General features: G+C 40.0%; 2 protein-coding genes across 12 annotated transcripts in view; both read right to left on the bottom strand.

The window, feature by feature from the left end:
- Positions 1-20,325, bottom strand: part of LOC139040204 (acyl-coenzyme A synthetase ACSM1, mitochondrial-like) — a 44,879-nt gene extending 24,554 nt beyond the window's left edge. For 3 of the 8 annotated variants that reach the window (XM_070484744.1, XM_070484747.1, XM_070484749.1), the window contains exons 1-6: positions 20,189-20,325; positions 15,113-15,351; positions 7,515-7,725; positions 4,999-5,206; positions 3,012-3,152; positions 606-765 (exon numbers count right to left, since the gene is read on the bottom strand). In XM_070484744.1, the coding sequence (XP_070340845.1) occupies positions 606-765; positions 3,012-3,152; positions 4,999-5,206; positions 7,515-7,725; positions 15,113-15,304 (912 nt within the window). In that variant the 5' untranslated portion in view covers positions 15,305-15,351; positions 20,189-20,325. Of the gene's footprint in view, positions 1-605; positions 766-3,011; positions 3,153-4,998; positions 5,207-7,514; positions 7,726-15,112; positions 15,371-20,188 lie in introns of all 8 variants that reach the window. The other 5 variants (XM_070484743.1, XM_070484746.1, XM_070484748.1 and 2 more) reach the window with 3 other exon arrangements.
- Positions 20,189-24,917, bottom strand: part of LOC106839006 (uncharacterized) — an 85,509-nt gene continuing 80,780 nt past the window's right edge. For all 4 annotated transcript variants that reach the window (XR_011494250.1, XR_011494248.1, XR_011494249.1 and 1 more), the window contains 2 exons: positions 21,034-22,018; positions 20,189-20,343 (listed from right to left, as the gene is read on the bottom strand). The gene's annotated coding sequence lies outside the window, so the exon portion shown is untranslated. The remainder of the gene's footprint in view (positions 20,344-21,033; positions 22,019-24,917) is intronic.

Genomic DNA, 24,917 nt, shown 5'->3' with positions numbered 1-24,917 from the left:
CCACTTATTGAGTGTTTTTCTGTGCCAGCCTCAGGGCTAAGCACTTTATATACTTCGCCTGTATCATCTCATTAGTATTCCCAACAATTTTATGAGGTAGTAACTATTAACCAAAACTCCCATTTTACAGATAAGAAAACTGAGGCTGAGAGCGGCAAGTAAACCACTAATAAATGTCAAACGTGGGATAAGAAGCTAGATCTGTCACATTCCAAGGGCTCTGTTTTTAAACACTTCATTAAATAGAGTAAGCACACACACACACACACACACACACCCCAGCTGCCTGGCCCTGGCAAAGCCAGGATCCAGGAGACCTGAGCTTGTTCTGGTTGCTTTAAATTCTCAAAATGTATATTCTGGGTCCCAAGTCCACAAAATTTGATCCACAGGTCTGGGGAAGGGCTTGGAAATGTGTATTTTCTTCAAGGTTACGTCTTGATGTGATTCTGTTACAACAATTGATTCAGTGCTACATACTCTGAGAAACCCAGAATCAGGGTTATATTATGCCATTGGCTTCTTTGCAAAATAAAATATTTCTTAGCAAGGACTAGCTTTTGAGCTTGAAACATGAGTTTCTTCTGGGAGTTTAGTCTTCTTACCTGGACAATGACGTTGGGGTCAAACCGGGGCAAATGATGGATAAAGACCGTAGACCCTGCTGTCCATGCTTCAAACATGGACGCCAAGACAGCCAGAATCCAGCCTGGGTCTGACAGGCACCAGAAGACATCAGACGTCTTCAGCTGCAGCAATTTCCTGCTAACTCCAAAATACAGTGGCCTCAGCTATGTGATCATGGGAGGATGTGACCAAGGGATGGGGATTCTGGTTTTCGGGGAGAAACCCACCCATTTCACTCTCAGTTCATGTGTTTTGCGTGGAGCTCCAGACCCACTCCTATCCCAGGTCCCCAAAATATGCCAAATCATATTTCCTAGTCACATGTGACTTCAGATGGTTCAGTCATAACGATTCTTAAGGCTTCTTCTGGAAATGCTGGAACAAAGTCTGTTGTTCTTTTCCTCGATTGGAATCTGTTACTGATATAGTCCTGGGTGATGCTGGCAGCCAGTATGGAAAAATAAGGGATGAGCCTTTCTGAGAACAATATCAAAACATAGCAGAAACAGAGCTGATAGATGGAGAGACAAAAACCTAATCCAGAGACTATCTTGCTATGTCTGAAGCCGAACTCTGGAGGGCCCTGCTTCATGATCCAATAAACTCCCTTATTCACTCTTTGGCTTAGTGATGTAGATTGGGCTTTCTGTCATTTGCAACAGAGAAACAGAGAAAGAGAGAGAGACGTAGACAGACCTAATTAATACTCCATCTTGGCAAAGGACTGGAAACAATTAGCCAAAAGGCAATAATTGAAAGGTGGAGTAGAGAAGGTCTCTCATTTCTCTACCTACTCTTACTGTTTCCGAGGGACCTCTGAAGGGATAACTCCTTGAGAAAACACAATTTAGCAGACTATGGCTTTGAGGAGCTTTTCTATTAGTAGGAAGTGACTTTGATAAGCCATCCACTCTCCTTCATCTCATCTCTCTTAGGATTGTAGCTCACCCACAGGAAATTACTAACTAGGAAGACCTCTCTTCTGAGCTTCAGACCCAACTACCCACTGACCACCTCTTCTGGGGTGTCTTTCAGGAACCGTCCCCCCTCCACCTTCCCACCCCTGCTGATCCTAATCTCTCCTGCCTCCCTTGTACTAATTCTTTCTCCTCCAGTGTTTCCTGTATTTCAGTGAACATCATTACTCTCCTTGAAATTGTCCAAGCCCAAAATCTGGGAGTCACTATGGACTTTGCGCCTCTTATCTCCCGCATCTAGCCAGAAGATTCTATCTCCTAAAAATCTCAAATGTATTAACTTTCTTCTTGTCTCTAGCATCTTGTCCAAGTCACCGTCATCTTAGATTATTCTAACACCCTCTTACTGGTCTTTATAACTCCATTTTAACTTTTTCTAATCCATTCTCCATCTTGCACGCACAGTGATCTTTTCAAAATACAAATCTGATCAGGTCTCTCACTTGCTAAAAATCTTTCAATACCTCATTGTTTTCTTAATAAACTCCAAATTCTACATCAAGGGCCACAAGCCCCTGAATGATCTGGGCCCTGCTCACTTTCCCAAATCCTTCCACCTGTCCCTCACCCGCCACCCTGAGCACCAGCTATTCCCAAGTCTCTGCAGTTCTACGAATGCTACTTTTGGTATCTTTGTGCCTTTGCCCTTATTTTCAGACTGCACAGAAAGCCCTCCCCTTCTTTCCACCCCTATTCCTCCAGGGTTTTTCTACTCAATTGTTACCATTAGTGCAGATACCCACTGCCCACAAGAAGCCTTCTCTGCCCCTGGTCTGGTTAATAAGTTAGAAAATATATAGAACTTGGTCTAGTCTAATTATTACTAGTTGGGGGAGGGGCAGAGAAGGTGTTTGGTTTAAAGTTGATTAAATGATTAACCCAGGGCTACAGCTTCAGCCTGTATGATTCCTTGCTCTAGGTTAGGGGCAGGGGCTTGGTGTGGCTTGGTTCCAGGTATGATTTTCCCTAAGAGCTCATGATTGGGAAACTCCAAGTCTGATTTGTCCATAATGGGAGAAAAGAGAGGACCTGTCACCGCAGGTCACAGTGCTAGAACATTCCGTCTTTCCCCACCAAACCCTGCAACCACTGACAGGGACACAATGGCTTGTCATTTGTGTGGTTTGCAGAATTCCTACTGCTTCCACCCTCATTTCCTCCACATCTCCTGTGAACGTGCTCAGGCAGGACCCAAATGTGCGTCCTTTCATTCAGAGGCCTCTGTCAGCAAACACTTAGGATTCCCAGCCTTCACCTCTTAGGCCCTTGGTGGTCTGAACGAGAGCAGAAGGGAGAAACAGGATGGAGTCCATTCTACTTAGAGCCCCTTTCCCAGCACACACACACAGACACCCACACCACCCCAGGTCTGTGGCCCAGCCTCTAAGTTGGTGCCCTCTTTCCTACCATGAAGGGAAGGAGGATCGTAAGGCAAGTCCCTGGTTGTGTTTTGCCATCTTGGGCAAGCCCGAGGTCCCACTGGTGAAGAAGATGGCCATTGGGTCCATGGTCTTTGACTTAACACAGGTGTGATCTGAGGATGCTGATCTGCAAAGGGATTCAAAAAAGGAGAGAAGTCATGTTTCCTGTTTTTCCATCCTCTAGGGGAGTAAAAGAAACAATATGAGCCTCAGAGTTGAAAACTGGGGGTTTGCAACACTGGAAGAAAGACTGGTTCTCCCAGTGTTAGGCAGCAAATGGAGTTTTTGAGTGACTTGGAAAAGAAGACTGAGATTTCTTCATTCAAAAAATGAGGAGGGGCTGGCCTGGTGGTGTAGTGGTTAAGTTTGTGTCTGTCCGCTTTGGTAGCCCAGGGTTCACAGGTTCGGATCCCGGGCATGGACCTAGCACCGCTCATCAAGCCACACTGTGGCAGCATCCCACATAAAATAGAGGAAGACTGGTACAGATGTTAGCTTAGCAAAAATCTTCCTCAAGCAAAAGGTGGAAGATTGGCAACAGGTGTTAGCCCAGGGCCAGTCTTCCTCACACACACACAAAAGATGGGGACAATACATCAGATTATTTTTTAGTTGAGCAAACACTGAAATACCACCAACTATGTTTCAGATAATGCTCTAAATGATTTACAAATAAGAACCCAATCTTCAGAGCAACCCTGAGAAGTGGGTACTGCTCTTATCAAGCCCATTTTGTGGGTGAAGAAATGCACGCTCAGAGAGCGTAGGTAACTTGCCTGAAGACACATAGCCAGAGAGTGGCAGAGCCAGGGTTCAAACCCAAACAGTCTGATCCCATGGACTGTGCTCTTCTTTATCACACTGCTGTTTGTTTTTTACACAAACCAGCTTTACATGAATTTAACTCCATGACCATGGTGATGAGGGGTGGGGAAGAGAAAGTGAGGGAGAGTGAGAGTGAAAGAAACATATCCAGCACCTGCCCTGGTGTGAGCCTGAGAGGACAGATAGAACCTGCAGTTCCCTCAGTCGGCCTGGACTCCTGGGAGCTTCTCCTAGACTGAAAGTCTCTTGGAGCTTCTATGATGGTAAATGTAGGTTTCCTATACTGTTCAATCAAAGAACTACAAATCATATCAGTGCTGGAGGGAACAATAGCTCTACTGGTCTTGCAGAGAAATGGTACCCTACTGACTCTGGGCAATTTAAGGGATTTTTAAAAAGCATTCTTTATTTAACTATTTCATTTAATTCTCTGACTTCAGAATCTAGCATAATTTTTGAATTCACTGTAATACTTGCCTTTTGGGGTTGAAGTAAAGAGCTTTAAAAATGAGAGGTTACCTCAAGAAAGCAGACCCAGAGTCATTTGTCTGCAGGATATGAAAAATGCCTGAAGACTCACAGAGTCAGAGTTTTGGAAGTGGAAGGGGATCTTCCTAACCTTCAATACTTCCCTAACTTTTCCTGCAACATGTCCCTAAAGGCACCCAGCCCCTGGGAGATAGGAAGTGTTCGCTCCCAAAGCTTCCTGCCAGCAACAGCCTCAATGTTTCTTGCAGTCTCCAATATCACCTTAAAAATTCATTTTAATCTTTCATCCAACTCCTTCATATATTTATTTATTATGTAAAAATAATATTTTAGATTTCTCACCTACAAAGAAGACATAACACAATAACCCTCTGACTTTAAACATCTCCTTTGCACAGTCCCAGGGTGATTATACTTTAGTGAGAGAAGCAGAGAAGTTCAATTTCCTTATATTACAGAGAAAGCAACCACAGCCAAGAGAGAGGAAGGAACCAGCCCAGGGTCACACAGCAAGGCAGTGGAATAGCCAAGAAGAGAAGTTTTTTGGTCTCAGACCTGGTGAGCTTCCCACCACTGGCTGCCTGTCTACCAGCACTTGGGAGTGGAGGGTCTTCCCCCACCATTCCTCAGAAAGCACATCTATCAGACCAGAAACTCACTTAATAAGTGATCGGAAGTCCAGCCACCCTTCACGGCTGTGGTCAGATACCAGGAACTTGATTTTCAGAGCAGGACACTCAGAAGCCACAGAGTCCACTTCTGGGGCAAGGGTATCTGTGGTTATGATCCCCTTGGCTTTAGACACCTGTAGTCGGTAGAGAATGTCCTTGGCCTTCATTAGGGTGGTCCCTGGCGTGAAAACAATCCCTGGGGATAAGAAAGGAAATTTGTTTCAGTTTCTCTCTCACAACCATGGGCTTCAGGCATGGCTTATCAGCATAGAAATCCCCTAACCTCTTGCTTGCAAAGTACAGTCTGCAGGCCAGCATCATCAGCACCGCCTGATACATAGAACATCATGCCCCACCTCAAACCTACTGAATCAGAATCTGCATTTTAACAAGCTGCCCAAGTGATCTCCATGCATGTTAAAATGTGAAAATGCTGCACTAATCTTTTCTACACTAGATGGATCCAGCCGGCAGACAGGTGGATCCTACTTTACACAACTTTACATGGGATCTGGGAATGTAGATGCAAGTAGGACAGTGTCCCTGCATCAGGACTAGCTGCATCACTGCCCCCACCTTTCTCTTCTCACTTCCCTCTCTGTCGGTTCCTTGTTGTAATCTTGAATCTCTTCTCTTTCCTTCATTCCTTATATCCAAATGTAACCTCATTGTCCTTTGAAGTTTCCTCCTTTCCTTTCCATCATCCAACACCAACAATTAGGTCAAGCCTCTGTGTGTTTCTCTCAGATTCTAATCTCTCCACAAGACGCCCTGCTCTGAATCTTCCTACCACCCATCTTTCATATTATCACCTGCTTAAGTTCCATAGAACACTGACTTTTCCCCTCCACATTTCTTCTCTGCACTAACACCTGTGGCCTCTCTCAGGAAAACGCTACATTCCCCATCCTGACATTGAAGGCAGTGCCCACTCTTCACCTTTCTCTCCCACAACTCTATTCTCTATTTCAAAATGACCATTCCTCATTATCTAGGCTGCTCCTGACTCTAAGTCTTTGCATGTGCTATACCCATTCATGGAATTCTCTTCCTTTGCTTCTACTCTTCTTTAATTCTACCCATCCCAGGGGGCTCTGCTCATGTCTTGGATTTCCCATGGGCCATCTCTTAGATCTACAGATGACACAGTTTCTCTATGCTCCCTCTGTCGTTGCTATTAGTTCTTGATTCTACATGATCTTGATGGATTAGCCATTTTATTTGTGAGAGAGTATGAGTCAGAGAGAGAAATATGAGCAGAAGCATGACAGCTTGTTGTATGAACATGCACAGAAGAACTGAAGTGATTAAAAAAAAAAATCCATGAATCCCAGACTGATTCTAAATTATATAGCTAAATAGATAGATAGTTATTTAAAAGGAGAAGGGAAATCTCTACAGAAAAATTCTAACTAATAAATTTAGAGAGAATGATATAAATAGAAAATCCTCATATAAAACCACCATAATAATAGTAAATTTAGTGAAGAATCATCAATGGATACTCAAACCATAGGGTGAAAGGCTGTTGGGGAAAGGGATATTCACACAGCCTCATAAGTATTACACCACAGATTACGTGTTAATTACAAGGGGAAAAGGTACCTTTACAAAGGTGGATGCCACCTTGCTAGAGTGATAAAACAATATCACTGGTGATAGGACAAACCAACTCATATACCACCTGATGTGATGCACTGAGAAAGACACAACATCGCCCATCTACTACTCCTGCCAAAAATGTTTAACCTGAATATAATCAAAAGCAAGAGTCAGAATTGGAAATTCTGAGGGATGTTCTATAAAACAACTGGCTTAGATACTTCAAAAATGTCATTTTCATCCAGAAAAGCCTAGGAACCATTCTAGATTAGAGACTGAAGAGACATGACAACAAAATGCAATGCATGACCCTTGATTAGATTTTGAATTTAAAGGGAAAAAAAGGCTATAAAGGACATTATCAGGACAATTGAGGAATTTTGACTATGGATGTATATTGGGTAACTATATTGTATCAGTGTTAGACTTCTTGTATGTTAACTCTGTTGTGGTTCTGTGAGGAGAATGTTTTGGATCTTAGCAGATGCATATTCCAGTGTTTATGGGTATTTATCTGGTATTTATGGGTCTCACAATGTCTGCAACCGATTCTTAAATTACTCAGTGGGGAAGGAGGGCTTAAATATGGTAAAATTTGATGAATAACAATTAATTAATATTTTTTAAAAGTAATAGTACCTGAGACGGTGCAAGAGAAAATGTGTGTGTGTATGTTTGTGTATGTGTATGAATGGGAAAGAATTATGATATTGGTTTTGAGAGTGAGTGAGCATGAGGGAGAGAGTGAGTGACAAAGAATAAAAGAATATATGAGGGAATCTGAGAAAGAGAAAGACTGTGAAGAAGAAAGAAGGCAGGGTAAGAGAAAAAACCTAATATTGCAGGACCAATTGACTCTAGGTCAGCCCTAAGGTCTATTGTGGTCTTTCTGAGTCACTGACCTGTTCGGATGCAGCCCACAGTCACCAGCCACCACTCAGGCACTCGAGGCAGAATCAAGGCCAGATGGTCTCCCTGTCGCAGGCCACCGGTTTGCGTAAAGACGTTGGCTGCACGTCGGGTTAAGTCTGTCATCTCTCTGAAACTCCACTTCACTTCATCCCCTTGGTCATTCACCCACCACAGGGCTGGGTTTGGACCTCTCTTGCCCTCCTGGTCAAGATCATACACCATGTTACTTCCTGCTTTGAAGGAAAAGGGCGCTTATCCACTGCCATAGTCATATTCCAGTGTGAGCATAGCTCAAGGACTGAGACCCCATTTTAAAGCATTCAAGAGCCAAGAGAAGTTAGGAGTGGGTGTGATGCAGCCAACTTCTTCTGGCCTAGTGTAGCCACCTTCTCTCAAGTCACATAAAACCATGAATAGCCTTCGTGTCTTCTATTGAAGATTTAAAGCTCCTTTCTCCCAGGAGTCTGAGCTCCATATAGACAGTGGGTTCCCCTCTATGCCTCAGTTTTCTCATCTATGAAATGGCAACAATAATACTACCTAGAAGGTAGTGAATTTTAAATGAGTTATTTAAGTGAATTTAAGTTTATTTAACAGTGTATTTAAATTTATTTAACAGTGTCTGGCCCAAGTAGGTGCTCAATAAATATTACTATTGTTATTATTGCTACATCATAAAATAAAGAAGCTAATTTAGTTCCTGAAGATTTGGGGGAATTTATTTTTAAATAAATTACTTCTAGGGGTGAAATCAGCAAGAAGACAACTCCAGGCCCTCGTTCCTTCAGAGAAACATCAAGTAAGTAAACAACAGACCAAAATGGTTTTGTGGGAGCTCTTAAAATAATCAAGGATCTGCAGCAACCCACAAATGCCCAAACAATAAAAGTCATACTCAAAATGGAAGGAAATTTTGTGATGTTTTTCTCTCTTGCACTACCCCTTCTCTGATGTGGTGCAGCATGGTCAGGAGGAAGCCACCCATTTCCCATCCCCTTTATGGGACAGAAGGAAAAAGAGTGTAACTTATTTGCAACATTCTGGCTTGTCTGGGGGCTGCTTAAGGGATTGGATTCTGTCTCATCTAACTTGGTGCTCAGATGGGAGTGGTGGCATAGTTTGAATATCAGGTTGAAAGCATCTGAAAGCAGTCACAGATGCCATGGTGTGTGAAGACTGTAGCCACTTAGGGGCAAGAAACTACAGACAGAGGAATACAACAGAACATCTAAGGCCCCAAGAAGATGCAAGGATAAGAATTTTATGGAAATTAAGGCATAAACATCAGCCATGTGCATGGGAAAATTGGGGAAAAAAGAACATGCGTGGGCCCAGGAAAGAAACATGGCAGGAAAGACCTGAGAAGGCCTTAAGTTTTCACACTGAGAAAATTCGTAATGGTCTTCTCCTGCATGGAGCCAATCTGCAAAGACTGAGCAGGATGGCTGCTTTTTTTCAAATGTTGAGTTTTCCACAAAAGATCACAAGGTCTACAAATAAACAGGAAAATATGGCCCATTCAAAGGAACAGAATAAATCTCTAGAAACTGACCCTAGAGAAACCCAGGCTTCAGCTACTAGACGAAGACTTTTAAATGACTGTCTTAAATATGCTGAAAGACCTAAAGGAAAACATGAACAAATAACTAACACAAATCAGGAAAATAACATATGAACAAAGTGAGATGATGAACAAAGAGAGAGAAATTACAAAAAAGAACCAAATAGAAATTCTGGAGCTGAAAGATACAACAGCTGAATCAAAAACCTTGCTAGAGGGGTTCCACAGTAGACTCAAATAGGCAGAAGAAAAGATCAGGAAACTAGAAGACAAGTCATTTGAAATTCTTGAGTCTGAGGAGCAAAAAGAGAAAAATGAAGAAAAGTGAATAGAGTCTAAGGGACTTATGGAACATCAGAAAGTAGACAAATATACATATTATGGGAGTCCTCAAAGAAAAAGAAAGAAAGAAAAAGGGACTGAGAGCTTATTTGAAGAAATAATGGCTGAAAACATCCAAAATTTGAGTAAAGACACGGATATACACATACAAGAGGCTCAATTAACTCTAAGTAGGAAAATCCAAAGAGATCTACACAGAGACACATTATAATCAAATAACAGAAGCCAAAGCGAGACTCTTGAAACAGCAAGAGAAAAGTGATTCATCATGCATAAGAAATGCTTATTAGGATTATCAGTGGATTGCAGGCCATAAGGCAGTGGGATGATATATTTTAAAGTGCTGAGGGGGAAAAAACCTATTAACCAAGAATTCTATATCCAGCAAAATTATCTTTTGAAAATTAGGGAGAAATTAGGACATTCCCAGATAAACAAGTTGAGGGAGCTTATCTCCACTAGACTTTCACTGTAAGAAATGCTATGAGTCCTCAAGTTGAAGTGAAAGGACAGTACAGAGTAACTGAAAGATGAAAATATGAAGCTCTTTGATAAAAGTAAATACATGGACAAATATAAAAACCAGTATTATTGCAATTTTGATTCATAACTCTGCTTTTTATTCTTTCAGAAAATTTAAAAGACAAAGCATAAAAAATAATTATAAATCTATGTTAATGGATACATAATACATAAAGATGTAATTTGTGACATCAATAACATGAAGTGGAGAGGTGAGATGGAACTGAAAAGGAACAGATTTTTGTATGTGAATGAAGCTAAGGTGTTATTAGTTTACAATAGATTGTTGTAGCTTTAGGATATTATATGTAATATACACAATATACAGAATATACAAAAGGAAATGAGAATAACACCAAAACGCATCACTAAAAAAAAATCCAGCAAGCACAAAGGAAGGCAGTAAAAGAAGGAATAAGGGACCAAAAGCTATGACATCAAGAAAACAATTAACAATATGGCAATAGTAAGTTCTTCCCTATCAATAACTACTTTAAATGTAAGTGGACTAAATATCCCAATCAAAAGACAAATATTGGAAGAATTGATTAAAAAACAGGATCAAACTATATAGTGTCTATAAAATGAAAGAATATGATAAAACCAATTTAAAAAACTCTCAGAAATTTTCTTGCAATAAAAATTGCTCACAATATAATATCAATTTTAAAAAGCAAAATCATATTTACATTATAATCCAAATTTATATTAGTAATATTCACTCATTCATTCAATATTTCCAAGTTCTCATTTTTTCTAAGGCCAAATGTTTTTAGAAGCCATTACATTCTTAGACCAAAACGATACAAGGATGAACAAGACACACATATATGCACATATGTAAATGGTTTTAAATATTTATGGCCAATTTTTGTTTTCTTGTTTAAATCAACTTTCTATTTTACTATAATTAGCATGCTTTTTTTGAAGATTTATTTATTTTTATTCCCCAAACAAACATATTCAGACTAAAATTCAGGCAAGGCAGAAGCTTATGAAAGAAAAGATTCTTATAAACAGAAAAATTTCTTCAGATTTCTCATCACATTTTCACTCCCTGAATGTTAACACTGATAATTGTTTGGTGTATATTCTTCCAGGAATTTTTTTCCACTCGTGAAAACATGATCCTACTACCTTTGACTCAGATGATTGGGACAAAGAATGTATCTCATCTGTAGTAAGATTATATATATATATATATTCACATCTATGAAAAAATCACTGCTATGAAAAATATTCTTGCCCAATAGATTAAAGAATATTAGCAAATATAAATCACTGGTGTGCACTGCTTATACAAGGTGAGAAGAGCATGTAATATTCCTCTAGGAGTTTTTAAAATGATGGAAAAGCTGGTGTATCAAGGTAGAAAACAACTGTTGTTGCTTAGAATTCAGACAGTATTTTAGCCCTTCACTTTCACAACTTAGAGAAGACATTGCTTAAGCAGTTATGGATTTTTGCACTAAGGATTAAGCTGATAACGTGATATTAAGGGAAGGCTGGAAGAAAACACACAACTCTTAAACTGTATTTGAACTTTAAAGTTTTATGCAGTGATGTTTGAAGCCGAGGGAAATTGAGAAATAGTTTTAAAAGATAAAATGCTGAGTAAGCAACTCAGCAACAAAAAGAAATGACCAATTAATACACAGGGCAACATGATGAATCTCAAAAACATTATGCTGAGTTGCTCAGTAAAAGAAACCAAACACAAAAGGGTGCCTACTGTATTATTTCATTTCTGACAAACCCTAGGAGAGAACTATAATTTCTAGTGACAGCAGATCAGTGGTTGCCTGGGGCTCAGGGTGAAGAAGGGTGGCGATTGACTGGGAAAGGACAAAAGGAAACTTTTGAGGTGATAGAAATGTTCTAAAACTTATTAAACTTTATTCTTAAAATGTGTGCATTTTATTCTATGTAAGTTATACATCAATATAGTTGACTTAAATAAACAAAAACCTACATAGCTACTCCCTGCCAATCTCTAACTAAAATATACTTTGAAAAAAGAAAATTGGAAAGGCTTATCAATTACTTAGGTGACTCATGAGTAATAAGATTATTTCTGAATATTAAAACACATGAGAGTTTATTATCTATAGAAAGGGTTTGCCTCAGAATTAATTAAAATGAAATACAAGTAGAAATTTAATGATTTCTCTAAATTAATGATAGAATATGATAGACTGAGAAAATTTAAATCCTAATTGACATAGATAAAACACTTTCCCAACAGTAATATAATTCACACTATTTTCCATTGCATTTGGAACATTCCAATCTCAAGAAATTTCAAAAGTTTAAAATAGAGTATGTTTTCTGACCATAATGGAATTAAGCTAGAAATCATTAACAATGAGACCATTAAAAACCCACACCAACTATCTGGAAACTAATCAATACACTTCTGTATAATCTATGGGTCAGAGAAGAATCAAAAAGGCAAATATAAATATTTTAAACTGAATGATAAAATATGACATATCAGAATTTGTATAATGCACCTTAAAAGTGCATTTAAAATTTTCAATGCATATATTATAAAAGAAGGAAGGCTGAAGAGTAAGGACTTAAGCTTCCATCTCAAGAAGCTAAAAAAAAGACCAGCAAATCAAATCAAAGGAAAATAGAAGAAAAGAAATAATAAAGATAACAGCATGCATCAATGAAATGGAAAACAAATACACAATAGAGAATATCAGTAAAGCCAAAGCTGGTTTTAAAAGATTAATAAAATTGATAAACTCTTAGAAAGACTTATCAAGAAAAAAAGAAGGACTAAACATATTAACAATATCAGGAATGAAAAAGCATACATTATTACAATTCTTACAGATTTAAAACAGCAATAAGAGAAAATTATAAATAACTTTATGCCAAATCTGACAATTTGGATGAAATGGACAAATTGCTCAAGAAAAAAAATACGACTTGCCAAAGCTGATAAAATCACAATCTTAATAACCTAGTATCTATTAAAGAAATTAAGTCCTTTACTAAAAGCTTTCTCATAATGAAAATCCCAGACTTTTATGTCTAAAATTTTGGGTACGCATACTAGTGTGTTAAGAGTTTGACTTGAAAAACTGATGCTTTTCTGTTTTTTTAAAGAAAATAGTGATAGCTGTATGTCAATTATATCTCAATAAAACAACAACAAAAGAAAACAGTAATAAACTTTAAAATTCTTTATGAAAGCACTTAGAAGAGCACCTGGCACACTGTAAATGTTCAGTAAATATTTATTGAATTAATAAATAAAAAACAACTCTGGGATATAAATAAGGAATGAAAAGGAACTTCAGGGTTAAATTAAATCTAAAGATGGGATTAGGCTTTTATTTCTTTGGATGAAGAGGATGATTTGTTTCTTTAAACTGGGCAATGATCAAATTTTCTGGATGTAGATTATGACCAAACTATTCACTTTAAAAATAAGATTGATTGTAATTTAACTTACAAAGAAAGTAGTTTAAATGTAACATGACAAATGGGCTGCTATTCCTTTGTAGATTGCCATTGATTAAAAAAATGGATGTACTCCTTGTAGGCTCACCAAATGACCAATATACAGTATGATATGTCAAACTGGGAGACGCAGTCATGGATCAATTCACATGGATGAACTAGTAATTGATTGATATCTAGACTTTAAAAGAATTTACCAAGGAAGATTACTTTAAAGGTCTAGGAGTTAAAAATTTTTGCTTTATATTTAATTGGGAAATAATATGTATTATTCGATTAATATTTAGATGAGTTGGGATAATCTTGTTTTTATACCAGAGGTTGCAAACCCAGAGCCTATGGAGACCAGGCAAGTAACAAATGAGAGAAGCCTTGGGGGCAAACTGGTGAGCCACGGACCTCCCAAGAGGGCAGCAACCATTTACCTCTACCAATTGTTGCCATATGGAAATGAATGTTTAGTTACTTTGAGACATGATTTTTACATAAGAAGCCCCAAAGCCCAATCCTGGTTTCTGAACTCTGTTGCCTTCTTTGCATGATGCCTGCCTGTGCCAAAGATTCCTGTATTCCCCTGTACATGTTTACAACACGTCCATGAGGAAGTAAACAGCCCCTTGCTAAAATAGAACCAAGTCACAGCCAAGAACCAACGCTGTTTATCTTGCGCTGGTTGTGTTGCTGTCCAGGGTGCTGCATGCATTTAGATTCGTTCAACAAATAGTTAATGTGCCAGGCATGTTCTACATGCTGGGGATACAACAGTGATCAAAACAGCAAAAAATTCCACAAGCTCGTGGAACTTACATTCTAGTGCCAGTAACACTACATGTGTATAAGAATTACAAAACATTTAGACTCTCTGTGAATACCATGGAGGAGTCCTTTATGGGATGCTGGGACAAAAGTCTAATAGTTTCAGAGAAACATGAGGACCCTTTAGAATTGTATTGGTCCTAGGACTGTTACTAATTATTCATGTTAAATTATGGAATTAAATTCAGGAGCCACAAAACACAGACCCATCGGCTCAAAGAAATCTAGGCAGACATGACTATTGGATAGTAAGGAATTTGGAATATTTGGCAGCACATAAATTAATTTCCTTGGGCAACAGTACAGGACAAAGAGCTATTACATGGCAATGACATTCAGCTATTTTTTTAAAAATCTTTGTGTTTAATACATATTTGACTATATTTATTGAGCAATGTTTAATGTTAAATTGCATCAGAGATTGATAGGAAGAACTTGCTCATGTCATGATTTTTTTGCCAAAACAAACAGAAGTTAATGTATCAGATGCTGTACTCATCTCTTCTAAGACAGATAGTTAGACTCACAATCCCATTCATTGAAGATTAACAGACTCAGACTAACATCAATTTGTTGACTTTGTGATTAGAACTTTGCACTTGTTCACAATTATGGAGCACTGATTGTGCATCTGCTGTCTGGTTTCTTAAATGAGATTATTCCTATTTTATAGATGAAACCACTGAGGCTTGGAGAAGTGAGGAAGTGGCTAGGCTGAGAATTGAACCCCAAAACATAAGTTTTTTCTGTGACACTGGTAAGCTGAGGCAGCAGCTGTTCTTGTTTCTGCTCCCCTCAGCCTACTACGAGCAAGATAAGGGCAGTAAGGCCACTGCTGTTCTCACCCTCCCATCACAGAGCCCTCCTCACCTTCTCCATTTGAGTCCAATAGTCCAATACACCACTTGCAAAGTTAAATTCCTCAGGTGTATCATGGTCATTCCATCTTGGGGCTTCAGCTCCTGATAAAAACTGGCAGCGCAGGTGTCGAGGTGCAGGGAGGAAGCCATGGCAGGATTTGTGGATGCCCCAGAGGACCCGGAACTTCATCAGCCACTGCATGGTGGGGCAGTCCTCAGGAAGCAGGCGCAGAATTCTCAGGTCACCGCCTGCCTTGGGAAGAGATGGCTAATAGATTGGTCAGGGAGCAGGAATTTCCTCCACAAAATGGAGGCACTCCTGGTTAACTGCTAGGGTTACAGCTTTGTTTCAGCTCACTGAACTTTGGAGGGCCCTATTTATTGATTTAGGTGGGGATGTCTCTTACCGGCTAAGGAAGCACAAGGCAGAAAACAACAGGGAGAAGCTGTAGATACTAGATGAGGTTGGGACCCATTCCTGAGGGTCTTCTCCTTCTCCTTTACCCCCTTGGATTTAAGCTCAGGATGGTAGCCATGTGGACAACCCCTTTGTGGTGGAAACTCACTATTTTGAAAGTCTTATATTCCATGCTATCCTTGCTCTGGAGACCTATCTTCCTGCTGAGCCCAAATGTGTGGTTCTGATGGAAGCTGTCATATTTTTAGGTGATTCCAACTTCTGTCTAAAGTTGATTGGTCCAGGGTTGAGCAGTCATTCCCCATGATTTTTAAATCCAAAGTGGGCTAATCATAATCCCTCCCCAAAATGTGTGTGTGTGCTTGTTACCAAAGAGTATATAAGGCAGTCTCTCTCTGTTGGACTCTGCAAAATGCACATTTTTGGAACTGTCTGTAGTTATGCTTTCTGTCATGTGGAGGTATCCATTCTATATGAGAGAACAAAAATGATATTGAGAGATGTGGAGATGAGGGGCAGAGAGTATCTCAGAGGAGTTCAAGTCACTGGTTCATATTGTGCCTGAGGCCCATCCACATCTCTACTCCATTCTTGTTAATATCCTATCCTGAATTTTTATGAGCCAACCATTTTTCTTGCCTAAGATTAGATTTCTGTCACTTGAGACTACGAGGATATTGACAAATATACACCACCATACTCAGGACAGATGAAGTAAATATCACAGCACCGTCTTTACTGGACTGGGGCCTGGCTTCAGGGTCTTCCCCAGGACAGCTTCCGGGCAGCTGTTACCAATCCATTGGAGTTGACACGTGAAATGAACCTCTGCACCACTCCAGACCCCAACAAATGCCACAAACATGGGAACAGAACTCTCATTTATTAGGGTCCTTCTTGAAATTTGATTGTGAAAATTGGCTTAAGCTGTAACTATCTATCCATGAGAATGTTGCCTGAAGAAAGCCACTTTGCACACAGCTTTGAGATTCAAGCACTTTATCACTGCAAACAATTAAGCCCCTCCTCCTCAGTTTCAGCAGCAAAATAATCCTGTTTGACAACAGACACATAGAACAGAGCAATAAAACTTGACTCAATTTATTTTTAGACAGTCTAGACACAAAATACCTAACCCCAACTAATTTGGATTCTGCCCCCAGAACCCCGCTAAGTATTTCTAGTAGAGGCGGCAGTGCTAAATATGCAATTGGGTTACTGTTGCAGAAAAGAGGATAGATATATGAAAAGTTCATCCCTTCGAGTTTGCTTGTCAGCACAGATCCTTGGGCCACGTGAACTGAAGAATGTTCTCTTCTCTTTTAGTGCCCGTCGATCAATCAACAGTACCATCTTTGGTTTCATCAGAGCACTTTTGGGCAAGAAGACCCGAGATATCAGCTGGCCCAGACCTGGACCTTGGCCATATTCCTTTTGACTCTCAGTCCTTGGAGGTAAAATTTGAATTGCCAACATGTAAAATTTGTGAGATCTCATTTAAAAGTCTTGAATGAAGTTTTCTCTTGAAAACTTAGAAGGGCTAGCAATACAGGGCCTTCATTTCAAGCTAGCACCAACTGACTGGACCTGAGAATTTTCTGCTTAACTTAAACGGGATGTTCTCCAATTTGACACTGTTTCCACCACTCTCTTTTGTCACACCTATCTACTTCTCCACTTACTGCTCCTGTCTAGCTCCTATGGACATTTGAGCTTAAAATCCCTGATCTAAGCCAACATCCCAAGAGAGACAGGGATTTCCCCAAGGTTGCAAGGCAAGTTTAGTAGCAGAGCTGGTTTCTAGAAGCCCACCTTCTCTGCTATTTTTTTCCAATGCATACCTCCCTTCACAGGCTGGAGCTGATTTAGAGCAAGAATGCCAGACTCAGTTGCCATTTTTATACATAGGTGTATAAATGACCTCAGGGTCTTCCTTAAAATCCCCAAAGACAATGCAAACAACCCCTTAATAAGTGGCTAAAGACCAAAAGAAGAGGGAGAGAAATAGCGAGGAAACTAATTAAGCCTTTATTATGGGCTGAATTATGTCCCCTCAAAATTCGTATGTTGAAGTCCTAACGCCCCAGTACCTCAGAATCTGACTGCATGTGGAGCTAGGATCTTCAAAGAGGTAATTAAGTTAAAATAAGATCATTAGATGGATCTTAATCCACTATAACAGGGGTCCTTATAAGAGAAGATCAGGACAGAGGGAGAGGGAGAATGCCATGTGAACATGAAGACAACTATCCATAAGCCAAGGAGCAGGGCCTCAGAAGAAACCAGCCCTGCCAACATCTTCATCTCAGTCTTCTCACCTATAGAACTGTGAGAAAACAAATTCCTCTTGGTTAAGCCTCCCAGTCTGCAGTGTTTTGTTACTGCAGCTCTAGCAAACTAATGCATCCCTCTTTTTTAAAAATTTATTTTATTGAGATCATATTGGTTTAATCAAATAAAAGAGAAATGACTTCAGCATCATCTTACAAATGTGTTTGCAATTCTAATTTAATCTTAATCACATGAAAGGGCCAAACACAGTGTCCAGCTGAGAACTGTGGTAGCTGAGAGCATGTCCATAGGAGTTACACAGCACAGGTTCAAATTCCAACCTCTTCACTCACCACTCATGTAACTTTGGGCAATTTTATTAACCTCTCTCTAAAATATGAAAATATTGGCAGCACCTATTTCCTAGAGTTGTGGTGATGAATGAATGACGTCCTGTATAAAGCATGTAGCACAGACTCAGCAAAAGTAAGTACTCCATAAATGGGAGCTATTGTTTGTTAGCACTCTCTCTGGGGAAACTCTCATTGAACAATCAGGCCTCACAAAAAGAAATGGCTGTCTAACCTTTGAAATTAGAGTTTGAAGAGAAGGAATGGGAATAAATTCCTGAACACAGATACTTCAGGGTCCAGCTACTGCATCAATAAGTAAGAACCTAATCTCACAGTGTGTTAAGAGGACGAAAGGCCAGAGATATCTATATCTATATGTCTATCTCTGTGTATATCTGTCTTTATAGCTATATCTGTTTCTGTATCTATATCTACAAATATGCCAATACCTATGGCTATATCAATATCTGTTACTATCTATATCTACAACTAGATCTACATCTATATCTGCATTTATATATTTATGACTATATCAATATCTGTATATCTACCACTATATATACTATATTGATATTTATAACTTTATAACTACATCTGTAACTACATCTATTCCTCACAATACCTGACACATGATAGGTACTCAACTAAATGTTACATTCTTCCCTTTTGGCTGTTATTCAGAAAACTAGAAGATGAAAGTTGGAGAGAGAAAAGCAGTGTGCCTACAGAATGTGAGAATTACAGAAAAATATATTTTTCATTCATCAGCTATTTATCGAGGATGTGCCATTTGTGGTTTTAGATAACCAGAGATTAATTAGACTGCAAGAGTTTCTACCCTTTTGGAGTTCATAGTCTAAGGACATCCTATGAAATAGTTTTAAAGAACAATCTTTTCATGTGCTTTAGAGTGTATTTTGTAATCATTTTGGCAATGTGGCTTTGAGAGGTGGCCAGGCTCGCCACTATGTGCCTAGGTGGACAGTGCCTTGAAGGGTTCCTGCAACAGAGCTTGGATTTCACAAGAATTTGCACTAAAAAAGCTGTTTGTTTTATGACACAACATACTTGTGTGCTACAGAGGATCCAAGAGTTACAGAGCCAGGTTAGGCTCCATTGCCTAGCAGCTAGGTGATCTTGGCCACTGTCTATGTCTCTGAACTTGAGAGCACAGTAATGATACCTACTACCCCACTTTCCACAAAGGATTAGTGAGATAATCTACAGAAATCACTTTGCCAACCCTGGGTCTAATTCACAGTAAGGGCTCAATAAATGTTGAGGTGCTCTCTAACTCCCAGACAATTCCGAATCCAAAATCCCACAGTTAGATAATAAAAAAAAAAAAAATTTTTTTTGAGGAAGATTAGTCCTGAGCTAACATCTGCTGCCAATCCTCCTCTTTTTGCTGAGGAAGACTGGCCCTGAGCTAACATCCGTGCCCATCCTCCTCCACTTTATATGTGGGAGGCCCGCCCCAGCATGGCTTGACAAGCAGTGCATATGTCCACATCCCAGGATCCGGGCTGGCAAACCGTGGACCGCCGAAACGGAACATGTGAACTTAATCGCTGTGCCACCAAGCCGGCCCTCCCCACCCCCAAATTTTTTTGAATGAAAGCATTCACTTTATATAATGTGAACCAACGTCAACATAATGGAGTTTACTTTCAAATGTTCACCTTCTGGGTCTCTTTTTCTCCCCTGTGCACCCTCCTCCCACAGCCCACCATATTCAAAGTTGCCTAACATGAAACCAATCACCTTCTATGTGCCAGCCACTGTCCTGGGCATATCACATGTATATTCCAATTTTTCCTCTCATTCACTATCACCATCCTCATTTTGCAATTACAGAAATGAAGTGTCAGAGAAGTTGAGAGACTTGCCCAAGGTCAGCCAACCTATAAGCAGCATTGCCAGAATCTGAAAGAAGGTCTTCATATTTTAAGTTCAGGGCTCTGTATATACTTTACTGCCCTGTGGCAGATACACACACAAACACACACACACCCATACACAACTCACAGAAGTTGTCACTCACCTCAGTCTTACGTGGTACTGTCTAGGAAACAGTCGGGCTAGGTCTTGGATTCATATAGAACAGGGGATTTTGCATGTTCAGCTCTCTCTGATCAGAAGTTCCCAGGAATGTGCACACAGTGGAACTTGCCTCCTGGCCCCAGCTGGGGTTGAGAACTTGGAAGCAATTGGATGATCCCAAAGTGGGAGGAGATGCTCAGTTAGGAAAAGACAGAAAGCAATCACAGGCCTCCATGGAAAGACAGTTGGTTAGAAAACCTATAAACTTAACTTCAACTATAAGTAACTATAAACTTCAACTATATGAAGTCACTTCCAATTCTTGGAGGATGACTTTCAGGGTGAATCAACAAATAAAGTCAAAAAGGAGCACTTTCACTAGTTCTCTGTGGCTAAGCTGCTCCCCTTTCCCAGCTCTGTACCTCCAATGTTTTCATTTAAATGACAGCCAAGTGGCAGTGTGGCTTAGTAGTTAAAGCCTGTGTTCTGGAGGGAGAAAGATTTGGGTTTCAGCCTCAAGTCTGCTACTTACCATCTCTTTGACCTTCATTGACCTTCTTTCTCTATGCTTCAGTTTCCTTATTTGCAATAGGGGAATGATAATAGTAATGCCAATCTCCTTGGTTATTTTGTTGTTGCTGTCATTGTTAGGCTTAGATGAAATAATTCATGAAAAGCATATAGCATAGCACTTGGCATAACCAATGTTGGCTGCTTCTATTAATTTGGGATTCTAAGAGAAACAGTTCAGTGTACTAGTAAAACACAAGGTCTTTGGAATCCCAAATTCTTGAGTTTAAACCTTGGCCCAGCCACTTACAAGATGGCCATGCGCAAGTCACTTACCTCTTCTAACCTTGGTCTTCTCATCTGAAAAATGGAGGAGTTGGGGGTTCTTAATAAGATTTGTCCCATGGAATCTTTGGAAGGATTGCATGATGTAAAAAGTCCGTAGAGTGCCTGGCCCAGGCATGTGTATGCTGGGTTGATGATGTTGCATTGGAAAAGCCCAGATTGTCATAGATGGTGGCTTGTACTGATAGTTTTCTACTAGAGCCATTATGGGGGTGTTGTTGGGTGATGGGGAATCTCCAGTATCCTGGTCCAACTTTCCTAGCACCTTTTCCCTCCTAACCTCCGTGGAACCAGGGAGAAAAATGCCTTTGCTCCAAGTCACCACCGGAGCTTGCTGGAGACACCCAGAACATCCCTGCCAGGACTGAGGGGCATGCCTGGCTTCTGAGAAGTGGGTTTTGCTTTTCCTGGCCAATTCACTCATGATGAACTTTCAGCTCAGGCCAGGCTTTTATTTTATGGAGTGGAGTGAGGACTAGTTGACTGGCCTCAGTAAGTTAAAGATTAAACATCCAAAGTATCAAAGTACAAAAAACACTTTTACTCGAACAGAATAGGCAGTCACTTTGAGAAGACAATGGGAACAGGAGGAAGAGTCCATGAGACACTCTCTGGATCTCAGTAGATCTTCCACATGGATCTCAGTAGATCTCTCATGTAAACTGTGACACCAGTGTTGTGGTCAAGAAGATAGGCTCTGAGGCCAGGCAGCCTGGGTTTCAGTCTAGCTTTTGTCAGTTACCAGTTCTGTGACATTGAGCAGGTTTCTTATCCCATTGCACCTCAGTTTTCTCATCTCCAGTAGAACTCTCTGAAGATTCCATGCACACTTCTCTTTCATTTCTTGTAGTTAGGGTGAGGCTATTGAATTCCAGTTCTGGACAATGAACTCCAGGTGGAAGTGACACAAGTCACTTCTGGTCTCGGGCGCTTAAGGACAGGTATGAGTTCTCTCTTTTCCCCTGACTCAGTAGTCCTGGAAACCATATGGAGATAGTAACATCAAAATCTGGCAAAGATTCTCTCAGCCTAGTTCTCTGAGTGACACTGTATAGCCATGTATCCTGTCAATTTGAGTATTTTACACCCATTATCCTCCTTAATCTTTTTTTTTTTTTAAAGATTGGCACCTGAGCTAACAACTGTTGCCAATCTTCTTTTTTTTTTTTCTGCTTTTTTCTCCCCAAATCCCCCCAGCACATAGCTGTGTATTTTTAGTTGTGGGTCCTCCTAGTTGTGGCATGTGGGACGCCACCTCAGCATGGCTTGACGAGTAGTGCCATGTCTGCACCTAGGATCCAAACTGGCAAAACCCTGGGCCATCGAAGCGGAGCGCGGGAACTTAACCACTCGGCCACGGGGCCAGCCCCGTATCCTCCTTAATCTTATAACAAACCTGTAGTACATTCATTCATTCAATAGATATTTAATGAGCACCCTCTATGTGTAAATATAACTTTGTTCATGTCAGACAAGGTTACTGCTCTCAAGGAGTTTACGTTCCCATGACAGAGAGGCAAAAGACAACACATAAAAGATCAATTAAGTAGACAAAAGGATAAAACAATATGTGGAAAGTACTGTTATCACCACCATTTTACTAATGAGAATACTGATGCTCAGAGAATTTAAGCTACTTGCCCACCGGCACAGAGCCAGGAAATAGCAGAAATACTATTTGAATCTAGATCCACTTGGCTCTAATCTTTGACTCTTAGTCACCAAGTTCATTCACCAGTGTAGGTTGATCCTGGCGATAATTTCTAACTGAAAGAACACACAGTTCTTTGCTTTGTTTTGAGTTTCAGAATTAACCTGTTCTTGATTCCAAGTGAAAACACCCTGAGACAGAACAAAGCTGAGCTTTAAGCTTGTATACTGATTACAATCCACAACGCTCTCCCACACTGTCCTGGGAACTCCTAATGCATATTATCATAAAATAGCATTTTGGGGGGGTTAATGTTTCTAATTGAATTAAAATGTACACACAATGAGTTTGGGTGGGAGGCAGAGATTAATCGAATTATTCTCAACTAGGAACATAATTGCAGAATTTGCAATATGGAGTAGTATCTCCCATAAGACTAACTTTCTGAAAGATACTAAATATAAACCTGGGACAAAATATGAAAAACAATACCAGAATGTACTAAAGAGCAACCAAAAGCAGGCAGAAAACGGAGGGAGGAGATTGGAGGAAATGAATGGCCCTGGGCAAGTTTCCCATTTTTATGGGGAAAATTCAAGAAGGAGAGAACCAGGGAAGGAGATCCCCCAATTCTGTCTATACATTTTGCCCAAATTTCTCAGGGATCCCTGAACTACACAGAATCCTTTCAGTCTCAGGTTAAAAGAACTGAACAGAGTTTTCAGTTGCTGGACCCTGCAGGGAGTTTGGAGTATGGCTAAGTTAACTGCCTGCTAAAACAAACAAATAAAATAACCACACTTCAGAAAAATATAACAAAATCCAGAATCTCTACAACATATGATAGACAATGTTCAGCATAAAATCCAAAATTTTACTAGACATACAAAGAAACAGAAAAATATGACCCATTCTCAAGAGAAAAAGGACATCAATAGAGAAAACTGATGACCCAGATATTAGAATTAGTAGACATGGATTTTCATAACTATGCTATAGCTTTAGTGACTATGCTCAAGAATTAAAGTAAAATATACTCATGATGAACAAATTTAAAAATTTAGGAGAGAGATTATTTTTTTAAATTGAGAATCTCTAACTGAAAAATACATTACCTTAAATTAAAAATTCACTGAATGGCCTTTAAAGTAGATTGGAGATCACCGAAGAAAGTCAGTGAACTAAAGGTAGATCAAAAGAAATTATCCAGGGGCCGGCCCCGTGGCTGAGTGGTTAAGTTCCCATGCTCCGCTGCAGCCACCCACGGTTTTGCTGGTTCGGATCCTGGGCACGGACATGGCACCACTCATCAGGCCACGCTGAGGTGGTGCCCCACGTGCCACAACTAGAAGGACCCACAACTAAAATATATACAACTATGTACAGGGGTGATTTGGGGAGAAAAAGCAGGAGAAAAAAAAAGATTGGCAACAGTTGTTAGCTCAGGTGACAATCTTTTAGAAAAAGAAATTATCCAGTCTGAAGAACTGAGAGAAGAATATTGAAAAAGAATGAACAGAGCCTCAGTATATATATAATATATTATACATGGCATATATAATATATATGTACATTAATATACTAGAATTGTATGTACATCATATGTACATACATGCACACGTACACACAGCTACACCTTGGCTGAATGCTTTTTCTATTGGAGTTTCCTGTCCAAACTGACCTGAAATCCAAGTTCCTTTAAAAACAGAGTAAGTTTTTTTCAACTTCTAGGCTCCCTGAACTGGAATTTTACTGCTAACACAGAGCGTTAATGAAAATTCCAAATACTGCGACACCCAGGTCTTGCCTGCAAGAGCATGTACAGCCTTTGCTGACAACCCAGCTGCTCAAGTAAATATGGGACTGAGCCGGAGAAGCTTGCCCTGGAGTGAGGACGAAGGAAGGCAGGAGCCCACATCGGTGTTAACTTAGAACAGGCTTCTCAACTTTGGCACTGTTGACATTTTGGACTTGGTAATTCTTTGTTGAAGGGGTGCTGTCCTGTGTACTGTAGGATGTTCAGCAGCATCCCTGTCCTCCATCTACTAAATTCCAGCAGCAACTCCCCAGTTGTGACAATTAAGAATGTCCCCAGACATTACCAAATGTCCCCTGGAGGGTAAAATCACCCCTGTTTTGGTACCACTGACCTAGAGTCTAGGTGCAGACACTTCTTTCCTTCGGCAGCTGTAATTCCTTCCCGCAGCTGCAGCTGAATCCAGGC

The sequence above is a fragment of the Equus asinus genome, chromosome 14, assembly GCF_041296235.1.
Source record: "Equus asinus isolate D_3611 breed Donkey chromosome 14, EquAss-T2T_v2, whole genome shotgun sequence".
Lineage (NCBI taxonomy): Eukaryota > Metazoa > Chordata > Mammalia > Perissodactyla > Equidae > Equus > Equus asinus.
This window is presented reverse-complemented; position numbering and strand designations above follow the sequence as displayed.